The 23,280-nt window shown below is 48.2% G+C and overlaps 1 protein-coding gene across 1 annotated transcript in view; it reads right to left on the bottom strand.

Moving 5' to 3' along the window:
• Window positions 1-4,564: 4,564 nt before the first annotated feature.
• LOC137535597 (zinc finger protein 850-like) overlaps window positions 4,565-23,280 on the bottom strand; it is a 77,820-nt gene continuing 59,104 nt past the window's right edge. The window contains exons 8-9 of the mRNA XM_068257444.1: window positions 10,947-11,840; window positions 4,565-6,913 (exon numbers count right to left, since the gene is read on the bottom strand). Coding sequence (XP_068113545.1) covers window positions 4,641-6,913; window positions 10,947-11,840 — 3,167 coding nt within the window. The 3' untranslated portion in view covers window positions 4,565-4,640. The remainder of the gene's footprint in view (window positions 6,914-10,946; window positions 11,841-23,280) is intronic.

Genomic DNA, 23,280 nt, shown 5'->3' with positions numbered 1-23,280 from the left:
GCTGCCCGTACACTGCAGGACGATTCCTGATCAATTTCAGCATGAAATCTCACCGGAATTGGCCTGCCACATCCCCCGCCTCTCCACTGTGTGTGCATGAAGTGTGTGTGTGTGTGTGTACAGTGTGTGTGTGTGTGTGTACAGTGTGTGTACAGTGTGTGTACAGTGTGTGTGTGTGTACAGTGTGTGTATATACAGTGTGTGTGTGTGTATATACAGTGTGTGTGTGTGTGTGTGTGTGTGTGTGTGTACAGTGTGGTTAGGGCTAGGCAGTAGAAATGGAGGGTACATTATGAGACAAGGTTAGGGCTAGGCAGTAGAGATGGAGGGTACATTATGAGACAAGGTTAGGGCTAGGCAGTAGAAATGGAGGGTGTATTATGAGACAAGGTTAGGGCTAGGCAGTAGAAATGGAGGGTGCATTATGAGACAAGGTTAGGGCTAGGCAGTAGAGATGGAGGGTACATTATGAGACAAGGTTAGGGCTAGGCAGTAGAAATGGAGGGTGCGATATGAGACAAGGTTAGGGCTAGGCAGTAGAAATGGAGGGTACGATATGAGACAAGTTTAGGGCTAGGCAGTAGAAATGGAGGGTGCATTATGAGACAAGGTTAGGGCTAGGCAGTAGAAATGGAGGGTGCATTATGAGACGAGGTTAGGGCTAGGCAGTAAAAATGGAGGGTACATTATGAGGCAAAGTTAGGGCTAGGCAGTAGAAATGGAGGGTGCATTATGAGACAAGGTTAGGGCTAGGCAGTAAAAATGGAGGGTACATTATGAGACAAAGTTAGGGCTAGGCAGTAGAAATGGAGGGTACATTATGAGACATGGTTAGGGCTAGGCAGTAGAGATGGAGGGTACATTATGAGACAAGGTTAGGGCTAGGCAGTAGAAATAGAGGGTGGATTATGAGAGAAGGTTAGGGCTAGGCAGTAGAAATGGAGGGTACATTATGAGACAAGGTTAGGGCTAGGCAGTAGAAATGGAGGGTACATTATGAGACAAGGTTAGGGCTAGGCAGTAGAAATGGAGGGTACATTATGAGACAAGGTTAGGGCTAGGCAGTAGAAATGGAGGGTACATTATGAGACAAGGTTAGGGCTAGGCAGTAGAAATGGAGGGTGTATTATGAGACAAGGTTAGGGCTAGGCAGTAGAAATGGAGGGTACATTATGAGACATGGTTAGGGCTAGGCAGTAGAAATGGAGGGTACATTATGAGACAAGGTTAGGGCTAGGCAGTAGAGATGGAGGGTACATTATGAGACAAGGTTAGGGCAAGGCAGTAGAAATGGAGGGTGTATTATGAGACAAGGTTAGGGCTAGGCAGTAGAAATGGAGGGTGCGATATGAGACAAGGTTAGGGCTAGGCAGTAGAAATGGAGGGTGCATTATGAGACAAGGTTAGGGCTAGGCAGTAGAAATGGAGGGTGCATTATGAGACGAGGTTAGGGCTAGGCAGTAAAAATGGAGGGTACATTATGAGACAAAGTTAGGGCTAGGCAGTAGAAATGGAGGGTACGATATGAGACAAGGTTAGGGCTAGGCAGTAGAAATGGAGGGTGCATTATGAGACAAGGTTAGGGCTAGGCAGTAGAAATGGAGGGTGCATTATGAGACGAGGTTAGGGCTAGGCAGTAAAAATGGAGGGTACATTATGAGACAAAGTTAGGGCTAGGCAGTAGAAATGGAGGGTACATTATGAGACATGGTTAGGGCTAGGCAGTAGAGATGGAGGGTACATTATGAGACAAGGTTAGGGCTAGGCAGTAGAAATGGAGGGTACATTATGAGACAAGGTTAGGGCTAGGCAGTAGAAATGGAGGGTGTATTATGAGACAAGGTTAGGGCTAGGCAGTAGAAATGGAGGGTACAATATGAGACATAGTTAGGGCTAGGCAGTAGAAATGGAGGGTACATTATGAGACAAGGTTAGGGCTAGGCAGTAGAGATGGAGGGTACATTATGAGACAAGGTTAGGGCTAGGCAGTAGAAATGGAGGGTGTATTATGAGACAAGGTTAGGGCTAGGCAGTAGAAATGGAGGGTGCAATATGAGACAAGGTTAGGGCTAGGCAGTAGAAATAGAGGGTACGATATGAGACAAGGTTAGGGCTAGGCAGTAGAAATGGAGGGTGCATTATGAGACAAGGTTAGAGCTAGGCAGTAGAAATGGAGGGTGCATTATGAGACAAGGTTAGGGCTAGGCAGTAGAAATGGAGGGTGCATTATGAAACAAGGTTAGGGCTAGGCAGTAAAAATGAAGGGTGCATTATGAGACAAGGTTAGGGCTAGGCAGCAGAAATGGAGGGTGCATTATGAGACAAGGTTAGGGCTAGACAGTCGTAATGGAGGGTGCATTATGAGACAAGGTTAGGGCTAGGCAGTAGAAATGTAGGGTACGATATGAGACAAGGTTAGGGCTAGGCAGTAGAAATGGAGGGTTCATTATGAGACAAGGTTAGGGCTAGGCAGTAGAGATGGAGGGTGCATTATGAGACAAGGTTAGGGCTAGGCAGTAGAAATGGAGGGTGCATTATGAGACAATGTTAGGGCTAGGCAGTAGAGATGGAGGGTGCATTATGAGACAAGGTTAGGGCTAGGCAGTAGAGATGGAGGGTGCATTATGAGACAAGGTTAGGGCTAGGCAGTAGAGATGAAGGGTACATTATGAGACAAGGTTAGGGCTAGGCAGTAGAAATGGAGGGTGCATTATGAGACAAGGTTAGGGCTAGGCAGTAGAAATGGAGGGTACATTATGAGACAAGTTTAGGGCTAGGCAGTAGAAATGGAGGGTACATTATGAGACAAGGTTAGGGCTAGGCAGTAGAAATGGAGGGTACATTATGAGACAAGGTTAGGGCTAGGCAGTAGAAATGGAGGGTACATTATGAGACAAGGTTAGGGCTAGGCAGTAGAAATGGAGGGTACATTATGAGACAAGGTTAGGGCTAGGCAGTAGAAATGGAGGGTGCATTATGAGACAATGTTAGGGCTAGGCAGTAGAGATGGAGGGTGCATTATGAGACAAGGTTAGGGCTAGGCAGTAGAGATGGAGGGTGCATTATGAGACAAGGTTAGGGCTAGGCAGTAGAGATGAAGGGTACATTATTAGACAAGGTTAGGGCTAGGCAGTAGAAATGGAGGGTGCATTATGAGACAAGGTTAGGGCTAGGCAGTAGAAATGGAGGGTACATTATGAGACAAGTTTAGGGCTAGGCAGTAGAAATGGAGGGTACATTATGAGACAAGGTTAGGGCTAGGCAGTAGAAATGGAGGGTACATTATGAGACAAGGTTAGGGCTAGGCAGTAGAAATGGAGGGTACATTATGAGACAAGGTTAGGGCTAGGCAGTAGAAATGGAGGGTACATTATGAGACAAGGTTAGGGCTAGGCAGTAGAAATGGAGGGTACATTATGAGACAAGGTTAGGGCTAGGCAGTAGAAATGGAGGGTACATTATGAGACAAGGTTAGGGCTAGGCAGTAGAAATGGAGGGTACATTATGAGACAAGTTTAGGGCTAGGCAGTAGAAATGGAGGGTACATTATGAGACAAGGTTAGGGCTAGGCAGTAGAAATGGAGGGTACGATATGAGACAAGGTTAGGGCTAGGCAGTAGTAATGGAGGGTACATTATGAGACAAGGTTAGGGCTAGGCAGTAGAAATGGAGGGTACATTATGAGACAAGGTTAGGGCTAGGCAGTAGAGATGAAGGGTACATTATGAGACAAGGTTAGGGCTAGGCAGTAGAAATGGAGGGTGCATTATGAGACAAGGTTAGGGCTAGGCAGTAGAAATGGAGGGTACATTATGAGACAAGGTTAGGGCTAGGCAGTAGAAATGGAGGGTGCATTATGAGACAAGGTTAGGGCTAGGCAGTAGAAATGAAGGGTACATTATGAGACAAGGTTAGGGCTAGATGGTAGAAATGTAGGGTGCATTATGAGACAAGTTTAGGGCTAGGCAGTAGAAATGGAGGGTGCATTAAGAGACAAGGTTAGGGCTAGGCAGTAGAAATGGAGGGTACGATATGAGACAAGGTTAGGGCTAGGCAGTAGAAATGGAGGGTACATTATGAGACAAGGTTAGGGCTAGGCAGTAGAAATGGAGGGTACATTATGAGACAAGTTTAGGGCAAGGCAGTAGAAATGGAGGGTGCATTATGAGACAAGGTTAGGGCTAGGCAGTAGAGATGAAGGGTACATTATGAGACAAGGTTAGGGCTAGGCAGTAGAAATGGAGGGTACATTATGAGACAAGTTTAGGGCAAGGCAGTAGAAATGGAGGGTGCATTATGAGACAAGGTTAGGGCTAGGCAGTAGAGATGAAGGGTACATTATGAGACAAGGTTAGGGCTAGGCAGTAGAAATGGAGGGTACATTATGAGACAAGGTTAGGGCTAGGCAGTAGAAATGGAGGGTGCATTGATCCAACCACACACAGCCTATAGCTGAGCATGCTTTAGCTTCTCGGATGCACCTAGTGGAGGCAACTGTAACTAGCTGAATAAACACTTTGAAAGCCATTCTGTTTTGCCGGAGTTTGTAATGCCAACACAGAAATACAGATAGGTAGAACACTTTATTGTACATGTCCTCAAGATAAAACACTTCCCACAGTTAAGCTCCTAAAACACTTTTACCCTGGCAGTTGCGAGTGGTGAATCTTCTCATGCAAGATCAGGTGGAAATTCTGAGAAAAACTTTGGCCACACAGCAAACAGGAAATCGATTTCACCCCAGTGTGACTTTCCAGGTGCTGGGCTAGAATTGATTTCCTCTTAAAGCCTTTTCCACATTCGGGGCACATGAATGGTGTCTCCGTCTCGTGCATCTTCCTGTGTTGGAGGAGATCGGTCTTGCATTTGAAGGATTCGCCACACTCTACACATGGGAAGAGCTTCTCCTCTGTGTGGATGGACTGATGCTCAGCCAAGGAAGACTCTGAGGAAAAATCCTTCCCGCAGTCTGAACAGGAGTAGGTTTTTTCCTTTGTGTGAGTCTGCTGATGAGAAAGAAGACCGGCTTCGTTGGCAAAACGTTTGCCACACTCACGGCAGGAATATGGTTTCTCAACTGTGTGCATCCGGCAGTGCCGAACAAGTGCTGAACTGTCTCTAAAACCTTTCCCACACTCAGAACACGTAAAAGGCCGTTGGCCGGTGTGGCTCTTCAGGTGTATGCTTAGCGCTAACTTCTGTTTGAAGCTTTTTCCACACTCTGAACAAGGAAATGGCTTCTCGCTTGTGTGTATTATGTTATGGGCGATGAGAGCTGACCTTTGCTTGAAACCTCTCCCACATCTCAAGCAAGTAAAAGGTTTCTCGCCTGTGTGGACTGTCTCATGTGTGACCAGACCAGACATTTGTCTAAAAGTCTTCCCGCAATCCAAACTTGAAAACACATCATGCGGCATCTGATGCCCTCCATGTCTCTGTGTTGAAGATAAACCGTTGGTCCACTGGGTGGACTTTCCCACGTGAATTGTCTGATGTTGGACTAGGTTTGACCGGTGAGCGAAGGCTTTTCCACACTCAGGACACTGATAAGGTTTCTCTCCTGTGTGAATCCTCCGATGCACATTAAGGTTACCACTCTGCTTGAAGCTCTTTCCGCAATCAGGACACTGGTATAGTCTACGACTCACTTGTGCTGAACTCTGCTTAACGACACGTGGTTTATCATTAGGAAGTTGCATTGGTACAGAAGGAGTTGATGATTCATTCACACTGTGAAGTGCCTGTTTTAAGTGAGACGATTTCATCAGATCGGAGGGGTCTAGTAATTTATCTATACTGTGAAATCCCGGATGAAATTCTGGAGAAACATTGTTTGAGGATTCCTCTGAATTATGGAGATCAGAGCTGAACAATCTTGGTTTTAAGTCCACAGCGACCACAGATGTACTAGACGATTGTTTGCCATACGATTCTGTACATTTGCTGCTATCTGGTGGTCTATTCAGTGGATGGAGTTTTTGTGATTTAAAAAGAAAGGGCTTCATCAACTTGAAGGGGATTTTTGAGGTCCTAGCTTTAACAAGAGAAGATTTCTCAGGACTAGAGGAGTCTTCTGTTCTACCAGCATGCCGATCGCTTGGTTGGATATCTGATGAACCGGAGTATGAATTATTAGAAGGAAGGTTTTCTGGAGAAGTCAGAGCTGGTGTGCTATTAGTGTTTTGATCTTCTGGATGGAGGTTTGACGAAGCAGAATGTGAATTACTGTGAGAAAGTTCATTGAAACTACAAGGCCCCAGAGTACTATCAGCACATTGACCTCCTGGACAGAGATTAGAGGTATGGAAATGTGATTGGTTCACAGGATCTTGTGCTCTATCAGTCATCTGAATCTCTGTGTATGTCTTTAATATACTGGAATGTAGTTTGCTGGACAGAGGTTCCTCAAAACAATAAATATCTAGAGTTCTTTGAGCTGTGAGGAGACTTTTTGAGGTACCAGAATGTGACTGGTTGTGAAGAGGGTCCTCAAAATTAGAAATATCTGGTATTATATCCGTACTCTGGATTTGGGGTTCAGTTTTGGAGATACCAGATTGTGGATTACTATAGAGAGATTTCTCAGGGTTAGAGAGGTCAGGTGATCTCTTCTCCCTACAGTGTCCTGATTGGTTATCCATAGTACCAGCTTGACATTTATTGGCAGGAGCTTCGTCAGGTGTAGAGAGATCAGGAGATCGTTCTGCACTGCGATAACCTGGACATATTTCTGAGGTAGCAGCAGGTGTTTTCCTGTGAGCATTTTCCTCAGGATTCCTGGAATCAGATGATCTAAGATTACTCGGGGTAACGTGACATCTTCCTGGAGAACCTTTATGGACACCATCTTCGGTTTTACTATCTGGAGATAGCATGAGACACCATTCTGAGGTTTTTCTGGTGGTGTGTCCATCTGTAAGGAAAAACACATATATATTGGTACATTAGTTAAGGACAGAATATAAAGGCATTAAAGGCAGAAAAGAGGAGAGAGACACTGAGAGGGGAGAAGGGAAACAGACTGGAGAAGCTATGTGAAGGAGACGGGAGGAGAAGAGAAACAAGAGGAGGAGGAGAGGGGAATAGGAGGGGGAAGGTAGGCTGACACAGAGGAGAAAGATGCACACAAAAAAGGAGGTAATAGAGGAAAATGGGTGACATGAAAAAGATGAGAAAGCAACCGAGAAAAGTTGTTAAGAGACAAAAAAAAGGAGAAAAGAAAAGACAAGTTCTAAAAGGAAAGAAGGAAAGAGAAAAAGCAGAAGAAGGAGAAGACAGAAAAAAATTAGGAGAGCAATAGAGAAAGAGGAAGCATACAAAGAGAAGAAGAAGAGCAGCAGAAGATGCATGGGGGAAGCAGATGAGGACGTACATACACAGAGAGGAAGAAGAGCAGCAGGAGATACATGGGGAAACAGATGAGGACGTACATACACAGAGAGGAAGAAGAGCAGCAGGAGATACATGGGGGAAACAGATGAGGACAGACAAAGATAAGAGGAAGAAGAGCAGAAGATACATGGGGGAAACAGATGAGGACAGACAAAGAGATTAGGAGCAGGAGAAGATACATGGGGGAAGCAGATGAGGACATACAAAGAGATTAGGAGCAGGAGAAGATACACGGGGGAAGCAGATGAGGACATACAAAGAGAAGAGGAAGAAGAGCAGAAGATACATGGGAAAGCAGATGAGAACATACAAAGAGATTAGGAGCAGGAGAAGATACACGGGGGAAGCAGATGAGGACATACAAAGAGAAGAGGAAGAAGAGCAGAAGATACATGGGAAAGCAGATGAGAACATACAAAGAGATTAGGAGCAGGAGAAGATACACGGTGGAAGCAGATGAGAAGGACATACAAAGAGAAGAAGAGCAGCAGATGAGACATGGAGGAAGCAGATGAGGAAGACATACAAAGAGAAGAAGAAGAGCAGCAGAAGATACACGGGGGAAGCAGATGAGAAGGACATACAAAGAGAAGCGTACAAAGAGAAGAAGAGCAGGAGATGAGACATGGGGAAGCAGATGAGAAGGACATACAAAGAGAAGCAAACAAAGAGAAGAAGAAGAGCAGGAGATGAGACATGGGGAAGCAGATGAGAAGGACATACAAAGAGAAGAAGAAGAGCAGCAGATGATACACGGGGGAAGCAGATGAGAAGGACATACAAAGAGAAGAAGAAGAGCAGCAGAAGATACACGGGGTAAGCAGATGAGAAGGACAAACAAAGAGAAGAAGAAGAGCAGCAGAAGATACATGGGGGAAGCAGGTGAGAAGGACATACAAAGAGAAGAAGAAGAGCAGCAGATGAGACATGGGGGAAGCAGATGAGGGAGACATACAAAGAGAAGTAGAAGAGCAGCAGATGAGACATGGAGGAAGCAGATGAGGAAGACATACAAAGAGAAGAAGAAGAGAAGCAGATGAGACATGGAGGAAGCAGATGAGGAAGACATACAAAGAGAAGAAGAAGAGCAGCAGATGAGACATGGAGGAAGCAGATGAGGAAGACATACAAAGAGAAGAAGAAGAGCAGCAGATGAGACATGGAGGAAGCAGATGAGGAAGACATACAAAGAGAAGAAGAAGAGCAACAGATGCGACATGGAGGAAGCAGATGAGGAAGACATACAAAGAGAAGAAGAAGAGCAGCAGATGAGACATGGAGGAAGCAGATGAGGAAGACATACAAAGAGAAGAAGAAGAGCAGCAGATGAGACATGGAGGAAGCAGATGACGGAGACATACAAAGAGAAGAAGAGGAGCAGCAGATGAGACATGGAGGAAGCAGATGAGAAGGACATACAAAGAGAAGAAGAAGAGCAGCAGAAGATACACGGGGGAAGCAGATGAGGAAGACATACAAAGAGAAGTAGAAGAGCAGCAGATGAGACATGGAGGAAGCAGGTGAGGAAGACATACAAAGAGAAGAAGAAGAAGAGCAGCAGATGAGACATGGAGGAAGCAGATGAGGAAGACATACAAAGAGAGGAAGAAGAGCAGCAGATGAGACATGGAGGAAGCAGATGAGGAAGACATACAAAGAGAAGAAGAGGAGCAGCAGATGAGACATGGAGGAAACAGATGAGGAAGACATACAAAGAGAAGAAGAAGAGCAGCAGATGAGACATGGAGGAAGCAGATGAGGAAGACATACAAAGAGAAGAAGAAGAGCAGCAGATGAGACATGGAGAAAGCAGATGAGAAGGGCATACAAAGAGAAGAAGAAGAGCAGCAGATGAGACATGGAGGAAGCAGATGAGGAAGACATACAAAGAGAAGAAGAAGAGCAGCAGATGAGACATGGAGGAAGCAGATGAGAAAGACATACAAAGAGAAGAAGAGGAGCAGCAGATGAGACATGGAGGAAGCAGGTGAGGAAGACATACAAAGAGAAGAAGAAGAGCAGCAGATGAGACATGGAGGAAGCAGATGAGGAAGACATACAAAGAGAAGAAGAAGAGCAGCAGATGAGACATGGAGGAAACAGATGAGGAAGACATACAAAGAGAAGAAGAAGAGCAGCAGATGAGACATGGAGGAAGCAGATGAGGAAGACATACAAAGAGAAGAAGAGCAGCAGATGAGACATGGAGGAAGCAGATGAGGAAGACATACAAAGATAAGAAGAAGAGCAGCAGATGAGACATGGAGGAAGCAGATGAGGAAGACATACAAAGAGAAGAAGAGCAGCAGATGAGACATGGAGGAAGCAGATGAGGAAGACATACAAAGATAAGAAGAAGAGCAGCAGATGAGACATGGAGGAAGCAGATGAGAAGGACATACAAAGAGAAGAAGAAGAGCAGCAGATGAGACATGGAGGAAGCAGATGAGAAGGGCATACAAAGAGAAGAAGATGAGCAGCAGATGAGACATGGAGGAAGCAGGTGAGGAAGACATACAAAGAGAGGAAGAAGAGTAGCAGATGAGACATGGAGGAAGCAGATGAGGAAGACATGCAAAGAGAGGAAGAAGAGCAGCAGATGAGACATGGAGGAAGCAGATGAGAAGGGCATACAAAGAGAAGAAGAGCAGCAGCAGATGAGACATGGAGGAAGCAGATGAGAAGGACATACAAAGAGAGGAAGAAGAGCAGCAGATGAGACATGGAGGAAGCAGATGAGAAGGGCATACAAAGAGAGGAATGAGAGCAGCAGATGAGACATGGAGGAAGCAGATGAGGAAGACATACAAAGAGAAGAAGAAGAGCAGCAGATGAGACATGGAGGAAGCAGATGAGAAGGGCATACAAAGAGAAGAAGAAGAGCAGCAGATGCGACATGGAGGAAGCAGATGAGGAAGACATACAAAGATATTAGGAGCAGGAGATGAGACATGGAGGAGGCAGATGAGGAAGACATACAAAGAGAGGAAGAAGAGCAGCAGATGAGACATGGAGGAAGCAGATGAGAAGGACATGCAAAGAGAGGAATAAGAGCAGCAGATGAGACATGGAGGAAGCAGATAAGGAAGACATACAAAGATATTAGGAGCAGGAGAAGATACATGTAGGAAGCAGATGAGAAGGAGATACAAAGAGCAGAAGAGCAGCAGATGAGACATGGAGGAAGCAGATGAGAAGGACATACACAAAGGGAATAGGATGCGCAGAAGATCCAGGGAGGATGCAGGTGAGAAGGACATACACAAAGGGAATATCCAGGGAGGATGCAGGTGAGAAGGACATATAAACAGAGGAATAAGAGCAGGAGAAGAGACATGGGGAAGCAGATGAGAAGGACATACACAAAGAGAAGAAGAAAAGGAAGGACTAAAAAAAAAAAAAAAAAAAGCAAAGAGCAGAAGGAGAGACATAAAGATGAAGAAAGAATACATAAGGAGTCAGATAAAAATAACAGTTATCGGAGAGATAAGCATGAAGATAAAGAAGAGAATGGTACTGAGAGGAGGAAGAGAGCGAACATGAAAATATGTCACGCGTTCTCTGATGCCTCCTGATTTGTAATATTGGAGAAGGTCCATTCCCGTACACGGCGGATGGTGGCAAAGCCTGGTCTCTGTGGACAGTCTGATGCTGGACGAGGTTTGATCGGTGTGCAAAGGCTTTTCCACAATGGGGACACTGATAGGGCTTTTCTCCTGTGTGAATTCTGCGATGTACAATGAGGTTGCCACTCTGCTTGAAGCATTTGCCACAATCGGGACACTGATACACTCTCCGGGTTTTCTGGGCTGAGTTCTGTACAACACTGTGTGGCTTATTGTGAGAAATGTCCATCTGGTTAGCGGGATCGGGTGGACTGTAGTCATTGTAAAGGCCCGTATGAGTATTGAGGGTGATCGGCTCAGACTTACAAGGCAAGGATGACAATAACCTGTCCATGTTGCAAAGACGTATTTCCTGGGTAACACTATCTGCTTTGAAATGAGAAGATTCCAAGAGATTACTTTGATCTACTGATCCACTCACACTCTGAAGATGGAAATCTGAAGAAGAAGAAGAATGTGATTTATTGGAGATAGAGTAATCTGGTGTCCTATCAACACAACAAACTCCCGTTTGGATATTTGAAGTCTGAATAGTTGAAATATCTGCACAGTAATCTTTAGCATTAGACAGATCCAGGGTTGGGTCCACACCTTGAACTCCTGGGTGGGCCCCTGAGGTATCAAAACATGACATATCGGGAGAATACTCCTCAGGACTAGCAAAGTCTGGTGTTGTATCTGCACCGTGAAGACCTTGATGGATATCTGGAGTGATGTGGTTCCCATCTGCAAAATCCTGCATGAGGTCCTCCTCTTTAATATCACAGTCTGGAGACAGAATGGAATGCCACTGTGAGGTGTTCCTGCTGAGCTGTCCATCTGCTGAAGAAAAGCAGATATTTGTTAGTACAGAGTGAGAGAAAACAGCACACGGAGTGGTTAGTAATAGCATGGAAGACTAGAAACAAACTGAGGAGAAGGTGAGGATGAAAAAACACAATGGTGGAAAGGAGTGATAAAGGGAGCAGAAATACAAGGAGAAGCCGAGTGATAGAAAGTTTTAAACAAAGTTGGAGGAAACAAGCTATGCACAGAATAGGAACATGAAAATATTCACCCAGAAAAGTGGAAAACAGTGATTAAGGGGAAATTGATCCAGAGAAGGGGGAGACTGGCAGAATGAAAAGGAACCCAGAGAAGAGGAGAAAAGAGACCCAGAAAAGAGAAGAAAGATGTATGAATTAGGGAGAGGAGTGACACAGATGGTGAGACAAAAATATTACAGGGGCACCTACCTGGCTACCTATACTGGGGCAACAATACTGGCTACCTATACTGGGACACCTACCTGGCTACCTATACTGGAGGCACCTATACCGGCTATCTATACTGGGGGCACCTACCTGGCTAACCTATAGTTGTGGCAACTAAACTGGCAACCTATACTGGGCCTTGGGGCAACAATACTGGCTACCAATACTCGGGGCACCTACCTGGCTAGCCTATACTAGGGGAAACTATACTGGCTACTTATACTGGGGGCACCTACCTGGCTACCTATACTGGGGCAACTATACTGGCACATCTATCTGACTACCTATACTGGAGGCAACTATACTGGCTACCTATACTGGGGGCACCTACCTGGCTACCTATATTGGGGCAACAATACTGGCTACCTATACTGGGGCAACAATACTGGCTACCTATACTGGGACACCTACCTGGCTACCTATACTGGGGGCACCTACCTGGCTACCTATACTGGGGGCACCTACCTGGCTACCTATACTGGGGCAACAATACTGGCTACATATACTGGAGTTACCTATACCGGCTACCTATACTGGGGGCACCTATACCGGCTACCTATACTGGGGGCACCTACCTGGCTACCTATACTGGGGCAACAATACTGGCTACCTATACTGGGACACCTACCTGGCTACCTATACTGGGGGCACCTACCTGGCTACCTATACTGGGGGCACCTACCTGGCTACCTATACTGGGGCAACAATACTGGCTACCTATACTGGCGTTACCTATACCGGCTACCTATACTGGAGGCACCTATACCGGCTACCTATACTGGGGGCACCTACCTGGCTACCTATACTGGGGCAACAATACTGGCTACCTATACTGAGGCAACAATACTGGCTACCTATATTGGGACACCTACCTGGCTACCTATACTGGAGGCACCTATACCGGCTACCTATACTGGGACACCTACCTGGCTACCTATACTGGAGGCACCTATACCGGCTACCTATACTGGGACACCTACCTGGCTACCTATACTGAAAGGCACCTATACCGGCTACCTATACTGGGGGCACCTACCTGGCTACCTATACTGGAGGCACCTATACCGGCTACCTATACTGGGACACCTACCTGGCTACCTATACTGGAGGCACCTATACCAGATACCTATACTGGGACACCTACCTGGCTACCTATACTGGAGGCACCTATACCGGCTACCTATACTGGGGGCACCTACCTGGCTACCTATACTGGGGCAACAATACTGGCTACCTATACTGGAGGCACCTATACCGGCTACCTATACTGGGGGCACCTACCTGGCTACCTATACTGGGGCAACAATACTGGCTACCTATACTGGGGCAACAATACTGGCTACCTATACTGGGACACCTACCTGGCTACCTATACTGGAGGCACCTATACCGGCTTCCTATACTGGGGGCACCTACCTGGCTACCTATACTGGGGCAGCAATACTGGCTACCTATACTGGAGGCACCTATATCGGCTACCTATACTGGAGGCACCTATACCGGCTACCTATACTGGGGCAACAATACTGGCTACCTATACTGGAGGCACCTATACCGGCTACCTATACTGGAGGCACCTATACCGGCTACCTATACTGGGGCAACAATACTGGCTACCTATACTTGAGGTACCTATACCGGCTACCTATACTGGAGGCACCTACCTGGCTACCTATACTGGGGCAAAAATACTGGCTACCTATACTGGAGGCACCTATACCGGCTACCTATACTGGGGGCACCTACCTGGCTACCTATACTGGGGCAACAATACTGGCTACCTATACTGGGGCAACAATACTGGCTACCTATACTGGGGCAACAATACTGGCTACCTATACTGGAGGTACCTATACCGGCTACCTATACTGTGGGCACCTACCTGGCTACCTATACTGGGGCAACAATACTGGCTACCTATACTGGGGCAAGAATACTGGCTACCTATACTGAAGGCACCTATACCGGCTACCTATACTGGGGGCACCTACCTGGCTACCTATACTGGGGCAACAATACTGGCTACCTATACTGGAGGCACCTATACGGCTACCTATACTGGAGGCACCTATACTGGCTACCTATACTGGAGGCACCTATACTGGCTACCTATACTGGGGCAACAATACTGGCTACCTATACTGGAGGCACCTATACCGGCTACCTATACTGGGGGCACCTACCTGGCTACCTATACTGGGGCAACAATACTGGCTACCTATACTGGAGGCACCTATACCGGCTACCTATACTGGAGGCACCTATACTGGCTACCTATACTGGGGCAACAATACTGGCTACCTATACTGGAGGTACCTATACCGGCTACCTATACTGGGGGCACCTACCTGGCTACCTATACTGGGGCAACAATACTGGCTACCTATACTGGGGCAACAATACTGGCTACCTATACTGGGGCAACAATACTGGCTACCTATACTGGAGGCACCTATACCGGCTACCTATACTGGGGGCACCTACCTGGCTACCTATACTGGGGCAACAATACTGGCTACCTATACTGGTGTTACCTATACCGGCTACCTATACTGGAGGCACCTATACCGGCTACCTATACTGGGGGCACCTACCTGGCTACCTATACTGGGGCAACAATACTGGCTACCTATACTGAGGCAACAATACTGGCTACCTATATTGGGACACCTACCTGGCTACCTATACTGGAGGCACCTATACCGGCTACCTATACTGGGACACCTACCTGGCTACCTATACTGGAGGCACCTATACCGGCTACCTATACTGGGACACCTACCTGGCTACCTATACTGGAGGCACCTATACCGGCTACCTATACTGGGGGCACCTACCTGGCTACCTATACTGGGGCAAAAATACTGGCTACCTATACTGGAGGCACCTATACCGGCTACCTATACTGGAGGCACCTATACCGGCTACCTATACTGGGGCAACAATACTGGCTACCTATACTGGAGGCACCTATACCGGCTACCTATACTGGAGGCACCTATACCGGCTACCTATACTGGGGCAACAATACTGGCTACCTATACTTGAGGTACCTATACCTGCTACCTATACTGGGGGCACCTACCTGGCTACCTATACTGGGGCAACAATACTGGCTACCTATACTGGGGCAACAATACTGGCTACCTATACTGGGGCAACAATACTGGCTACCTATACTAGAGGTACCTATACCGGCTACCTATACTGTGGGCACCAACCTGGCTACCTATACTGGGGCAACAATACTGGCTACCTATACTGGGGCAAGAATACTGGCTACCTATACTGAAGGCACCTATACCGGCTACCTATACTGGGGGCACCTACCTGGCTACCTATACTGGGGCAACAATACTGGCTACCTATACTGGAGGCACCTATACGGCTACCTATACTGGAGGCACCTATACTGGCTACCTATACTGGAGGCACCTATACTGGCTACCTATACTGGGGCAACAATACTGGCTACCTATACTGGAGGCACCTATACCGGCTACCTATACTGGGGGCACCTACCTGGCTACCTATACTGGGGCAACAATACTGGCTACCTATACTGGAGGCACCTATACCGGCTACCTATACTGGAGGCACCTATACTGGCTACCTATACTGGGGCAACAATACTGGCTACCTATACTGGAGGTACCTATACCGGCTACCTATACTGGGGGCACCTACCTGGCTACCTATACTGGGGCAACAATACTGGCTACCTATACTGGGGCAACAATACTGGCTACCTATACTGGAGGCACCTATACCGGCTACCTATACTGGGGGCACCTACCTGGCTACCTATACTGGGGCAACAATACTGGCTACCTATACTGGTGTTACCTATACCGGCTACCTATACTGGAGGCACCTATACCGGCTACCTATACTGGGGGCACCTACCTGGCTACCTATACTGGGGCAACAATACTGGCTACCTATACTGAGGCAACAATACTGGCTACCTATATTGGGACACCTACCTGGCTACCTATACTGGAGGCACCTATACCGGCTACCTATACTGGGACACCTACCTGGCTACCTATACTGGAGGCACCTATACCGGCTACCTATACTGGGACACCTACCTGGCTACCTATACTGGAGGCACCTATACCGGCTACCTATACTGGGGGCACCTACCTGGCTACCTATACTGGGGCAAAAATACTGGCTACCTATACTGGAGGCACCTATACCGGCTACCTATACTGGGGCAACAATACTGGCTACCTATACTGGAGGCACCTATACCGGCTACCTATACTGGAGGCACCTATACCGGCTACCTATACTGGGGCAACAATACTGGCTACCTATACTTGAGGTACCTATACCTGCTACCTATACTGGGGGCACCTACCTGGCTACCTATACTGGGGCAACAATACTGGCTACCTATACTGGGGAGACAATACTGGCTACCTATACTGGGGCAACAATACTGGCTACCTATACCGGCTACCTATACTGTGGGCACCTACCTGGCTACCTATACTGGGGCAACAATACTGGCTACCTATACTGGGGCAAGAATACTGGCTACCTATACTGAAGGCACCTATACCGGCTACCTATACTGGGGGCACCTACCTGGCTACCTATACTGGGGCAACAATACTGGCTACCTATACTGGAGGCACCTATACGGCTACCTATACTGGAGGCACCTATACTGGCTACCTATACTGGAGGCACCTATACTGGCTACCTATACTGGGGCAACAATACTGGCTACCTATACTGGAGGCACCTATACCGGCTACCTATACTGGGGGCACCTACCTGGCTACCTATACTGGGGCAACAATACTGGCTACCTATACTGGAGGCACCTATACCGGCTACCTATACTGGAGGCACCTATACTGGCTACCTATACTGGGGCAACAATACTGGCTACCTATACTGGAGGTACCTATACCGGCTACCTATACTGGGGGCACCTACCTGGCTACCTATACTGGGGCAACAATACTGGCTACCTATACTGGGGCAACAATACTGGCTACCTATACTGGAGGCACCTATACCGGCTACCTATACTGGGGGCACCTACCTGGCTACCTATACTGGGGCAACAATACTGGCTACCTATACTGGTGTTACCTATACCGGCTACCTATACTGGAGGCACCTATACCGGCTACCTATACTGGGGGCACCTACCTGGCTACCTATACTGGGGCAACAATACTGGCTACCTATACTGAGGCAACAATACTGGCTACCTATATTGGGACACCTACCTGGCTACCTATACTGGAGGCACCTATACCGGCTACCTATACTGGGACACCTACCTGGCTACCTATACTGGAGGCACCTATACCGGCTACCTATACTGGGACACCTACCTGGCTACCTATACTGGAGGCACCTATACCGGCTACCTATACTGGGGGCACCTACCTGGCTACCTATACTGGAGGCACCTATACCGGCTACCTATACTGGGACACCTACCTGGCTACCTATACTGGAGGCACCTATACCGGATACCTATACTGGGACACCTACCTGGCTACCTATACTGGAGGCACCTATACCGGCTACCTATACTGGGGGCACCTACCTGGCTACCTATACTGGGGCAACAATACTGGCTACCTATACTGGAGGCACCTATACCGGCTACCTATACTGGGGGCACCTACCTGGCTACCTATACTGGGGCAACAATACTGGCTACCTATACTGGGGCAACAATACTGGCTACCTATACTGGGACACCTACCTGGCTACCTATACTGGAGGCACCTATACCGGCTTCCTATACTGGGGGCACCTACCTGGCTACCTATACTGGGGCAACAATACTGGCTACCTATACTGGAGGCACCTATATCGGCTACCTATACTGGAGGCACCTATACTGGCTACCTATACTGGGGCAACAATACTGGCTACCTATACTGGAGGTACCTATACCTGCTACCTATACTGGGGGCACCTACCTGGCTACCTATACTGGGGCAACAATACTGGCTACCTATACTGGGGCAACAATACTGGCTATCTATACTGGGACACCTACCTGGCTACCTATACTGGAGGCACCTATACCGGCTTCCTATACTGGGGGCACCTACCTGGCTACCTATACTGGGGCAAAAATACTGGCTACCTATACTGGAGGCACCTATACCGGCTACCTATACTGGAGGCACCTATACCGGCTACCTATACTGGAGCAACAATACTGGCTACCTATACTGGAGGCACCTATACCGGCTACCTATACTGGAGGCACCTATACCGGCTACCTATACTGGGGCAACAATACTGGCTACCTATATTTGAGGTACCTATACCTGCTACCTATACTGGGGGCACCTACCTGGCTACCTATACTGGGGCAACAATACTGGCTACCTATACTGGGGCAACAATACTGGCTACCTATACTGGGGCAACAATACTGGCTACCTATACTGGAGGTACCTATACCGGCTACCTATACTGTGGGCACCTACCTGGCTACCTATACTGGGGCAACAATACTGGCTACCTATACTGGAGGCAACTATACCGGCTACCTATACTGGGACACCTACCTGGCTACCTATACTGGAGGCACCTATACCGGCTACCTATACTGGGGGCACCTACCTGGCTACCTATACTGGAGGCACCTATACCGGCTACCTATACTGGGACACCTACCTGGCTACCTATACTGGAGGCACCTATACCGGATACCTATACTGGGACACCTACCTGGCTACCTATACTGGAGGCACCTATACCGGCTACCTATACTGGGGGCACCTACCTGGCTACCTATACTGGGGCAACAATACTGGCTACCTATACTGGAGGCACCTATACCGGCTACCTATACTGGGGGCACCTACCTGGCTACCTATACTGGGGCAACAATACTGGCTACCTATACTGGGGCAACAATACTGGCTACCTATACTGGGACACCTACCTGGCTACCTATACTGGAGGCACCTATACCGGCTTCCTATACTGGGGGCACCTACCTGGCTACCTATACTGGGGCAACAATACTGGCTACCTATACTGGAGGCACCTATATCGGCTACCTATACTGGAGGCACCTATACTGGCTACCTATACTGGGGCAACAATACTGGCTACCTATACTGGAGGTACCTATACCTGCTACCTATACTGGGGGCACCTAACTGGCTACCTATACTGGGGCAACAATACTGGCTACCTATACTGGGGCAACAATACTGGCTATCTATACTGGGACACCTACCTGGCTACCTATACTGGAGGCACCTATACCGGCTTCCTATACTGGGGGCACCTACCTGGCTACCTATACTGGGGCAAAAATACTGGCTACCTATACTGGAGGCACCTATACCGGCTACCTATACTGGAGGCACCTATACCGGCTACCTATACTGGGGCAACAATACTGGCTACCTATACTGGAGGCACCTATACCGGCTACCTATACTGGAGGCACCTATACCGGCTACCTATACTGGGGCAACAATACTGGCTACCTATACTTGAGGTACCTATACCTGCTACCTATACTGGGGGCACCTACCTGGCTACCTATACTGGGGCAACAATACTGGCTACCTATACTGGGGCAACAATACTGGCTACCTATACTGGGGCAACAATACTGGCTACCTATACTGGAGGTACCTATACCGGCTACCTATACTGTGGGCACCTACCTGGCTACCTATACTGGGGCAACAATACTGGCTACCTATACTGGGGCAAGAATACTGGCTACATATACTGAAGGCACCTATACTGGCTACCTATACTGGGGGCACCTACCTGGCTACCTATACTGGGGCAACAATACTGGCTACCTATACTGGAGGCACCTATACCGGCTACCTATACTGGAGGCACCTATACTGGCTACCTATACTGGAGGCACCTATACTGGCTACCTATACTGGGGCAACAATACTGGCTACCTATACTGGAGGCACCTATACCAGCTACCTATACTGGGGGCACCTACCTGGCTACCTATACTGGGGCAACAATACTGGCTACCTATACTGGAGGCACCTATACCGGCTACCTATACTGGAGGCACCTATACTGGCTACCTATACTGGGGCAACAATACTGGCTACCTATACTGGAGGTACCTATACCGGCTACCTATACTGGGGGCACCTACCTGGCTACCTATACTGGGGCAACAATACTGGCTACCTATACTGGGGCAACAATACTGGCTACCTATACTGGAGGCACCTATACCGGCTACCTATACTGGAGGCACCTATACCGGCTACCTATACTGGGGCAACAATACTGGCTACCTATACTTGAGGTACCTATACCTGCTACCTATACTGGGGGCACCTACCTGGCTACCTATACTGGGGCAACAATACTGGCTACCTATACTGGGGAGACAATACTGGCTACCTATACTGGGGCAACAATACTGGCTACCTATACTGGAGGTACCTATACCGGCTACCTATACTGTGGGCACCTACCTGGCTACCTATACTGGGGCAACAATACTGGCTACCTATACTGGGGCAAGAATACTGGCTACCTATACTGAAGGCACCTATACCGGCTACCTATACTGGGGGCACCTACCTGGCTACCTATACTGGGGCAACAATACTGGCTACCTATACTGGAGGCACCTATACGGCTACCTATACTGGAGGCACCTATACTGGCTACCTATACTGGAGGCACCTATACTGGCTACCTATACTGGGGCAACAATACTGGCTACCTATACTGGAGGCACCTATACCGGCTACCTATACTGGGGGCACCTACCTGGCTACCTATACTGGGGCAACAATACTGGCTACCTATACTGGAGGCACCTATACCGGCTACCTATACTGGAGGCACCTATACTGGCTACCTATACTGGGGCAACAATACTGGCTACCTATACTGGAGGTACCTATACCGGCTACCTATACTGGGGGCACCTACCTGGCTACCTATACTGGGGCAACAATACTGGCTACCTATACTGGGGCAACAATACTGGCTACCTATACTGGAGGCACCTATACCGGCTACCTATACTGGGGGCACCTACCTGGCTACCTATACTGGGGCAACAATACTGGCTACCTATACTGGTGTTACCTATACCGGCTACCTATACTGGAGGCACCTATACCGGCTACCTATACTGGGGGCACCTACCTGGCTACCTATACTGGGGCAACAATACTGGCTACCTATACTGAGGCAACAATACTGGCTACCTATATTGGGACACCTACCTGGCTACCTATACTGGAGGCACCTATACCGGCTACCTATACTGGGACACCTACCTGGCTACCTATACTGGAGGCACCTATACCGGCTACCTATACTGGGACACCTACCTGGCTACCTATACTGGAGGCACCTATACCGGCTACCTATACTGGGGGCACCTACCTGGCTACCTATACTGGAGGCACCTATACCGGCTACCTATACTGGGACACCTACCTGGCTACCTATACTGGAGGCACCTATACCGGATACCTATACTGGGACACCTACCTGGCTACCTATACTGGAGGCACCTATACCGGCTACCTATACTGGGGGCACCTACCTGGCTACCTATACTGGGGCAACAATACTGGCTACCTATACTGGAGGCACCTATACCGGCTACCTATACTGGGGGCACCTACCTGGCTACCTATACTGGGGCAACAATACTGGCTACCTATACTGGGGCAACAATACTGGCTACCTATACTGGGGCAACAATACTGGCTACCTATACTGGGACACCTACCTGGCTACCTATACTGGAGGCACCTATACCGGCTTCCTATACTGGGGGCACCTACCTGGCTACCTATACTGGGGCAACAATACTGGCTACCTATACTGGAGGCACCTATATCGGCTACCTATACTGGAGGCACCTATACTGGCTACCTATACTGGGGCAACAATACTGGCTACCTATACTGGAGGTACCTATACCTGCTACCTATACTGGGGGCACCTACCTGGCTACCTATACTGGGGCAACAATACTGGCTACCTATACTGGGGCAACAATACTGGCTATCTATACTGGGACACCTACCTGGCTACCTATACTGGAGGCACCTATACCGGCTTCCTATACTGGGGGCACCTACCTGGCTACCTATACTGGGGCAAAAATACTGGCTACCTATACTGGAGGCATCTATACCGGCTACCTATACTGGAGGCACCTATACCGGCTACCTATACTGGAGCAACAATACTGGCTACCTATACTGGAGGCACCTATACCGGCTACCTATACTGGAGGCACCTATACCGGCTACCTATACTGGGGCAACAATACTGGCTACCTATACTTGAGGTACCTATACCTGCTACCTATACTGGGGGCACCTACCTGGCTACCTATACTGGGGCAACAATACTGGCTACCTATACTGGGGCAACAATACTGGCTACCTATACTGGGGCAACAATACTGGCTACCTATACTGGAGGTACCTATACCGGCTACCTATACTGTGGGCACCTACCTGGCTACCTATACTGGGGCAACAATACTGGCTACCTATACTGGAGGCACCTATACCGGCTACCTATACTGGGACACCTACCTGGCTACCTATACTGGAGGCACCTATACCGGCTACCTATACTGGGGGCACCTACCTGGCTACCTATACTGGAGGCACCTATACCGGCTACCTATACTGGGACACCTACCTGGCTACCTATACTGGAGGCACCTATACCGGATACCTATACTGGGACACCTACCTGGCTACCTATACTGGAGGCACCTATACCGGCTACCTATACTGGGGGCACCTACCTGGCTACCTATACTGGGGCAACAATACTGGCTACCTATACTGGAGGCACCTATACCGGCTACCTATACTGGGGGCACCTACCTGGCTACCTATACTGGGGCAACAATACTGGCTACCTATACTGGGGCAACAATACTGGCTACCTATACTGGGACACCTACCTGGCTACCTATACTGGAGGCACCTATACCGGCTTCCTATACTGGGGGCACC

Source organism: Hyperolius riggenbachi, chromosome 10 (genome assembly GCF_040937935.1).
Source record: "Hyperolius riggenbachi isolate aHypRig1 chromosome 10, aHypRig1.pri, whole genome shotgun sequence".
Classification (NCBI taxonomy): Eukaryota; Metazoa; Chordata; class Amphibia; order Anura; family Hyperoliidae; genus Hyperolius; species Hyperolius riggenbachi.
Note: the sequence above shows the minus strand (reverse complement) of the source record. Positions and strands in the feature narration are given on the sequence as shown.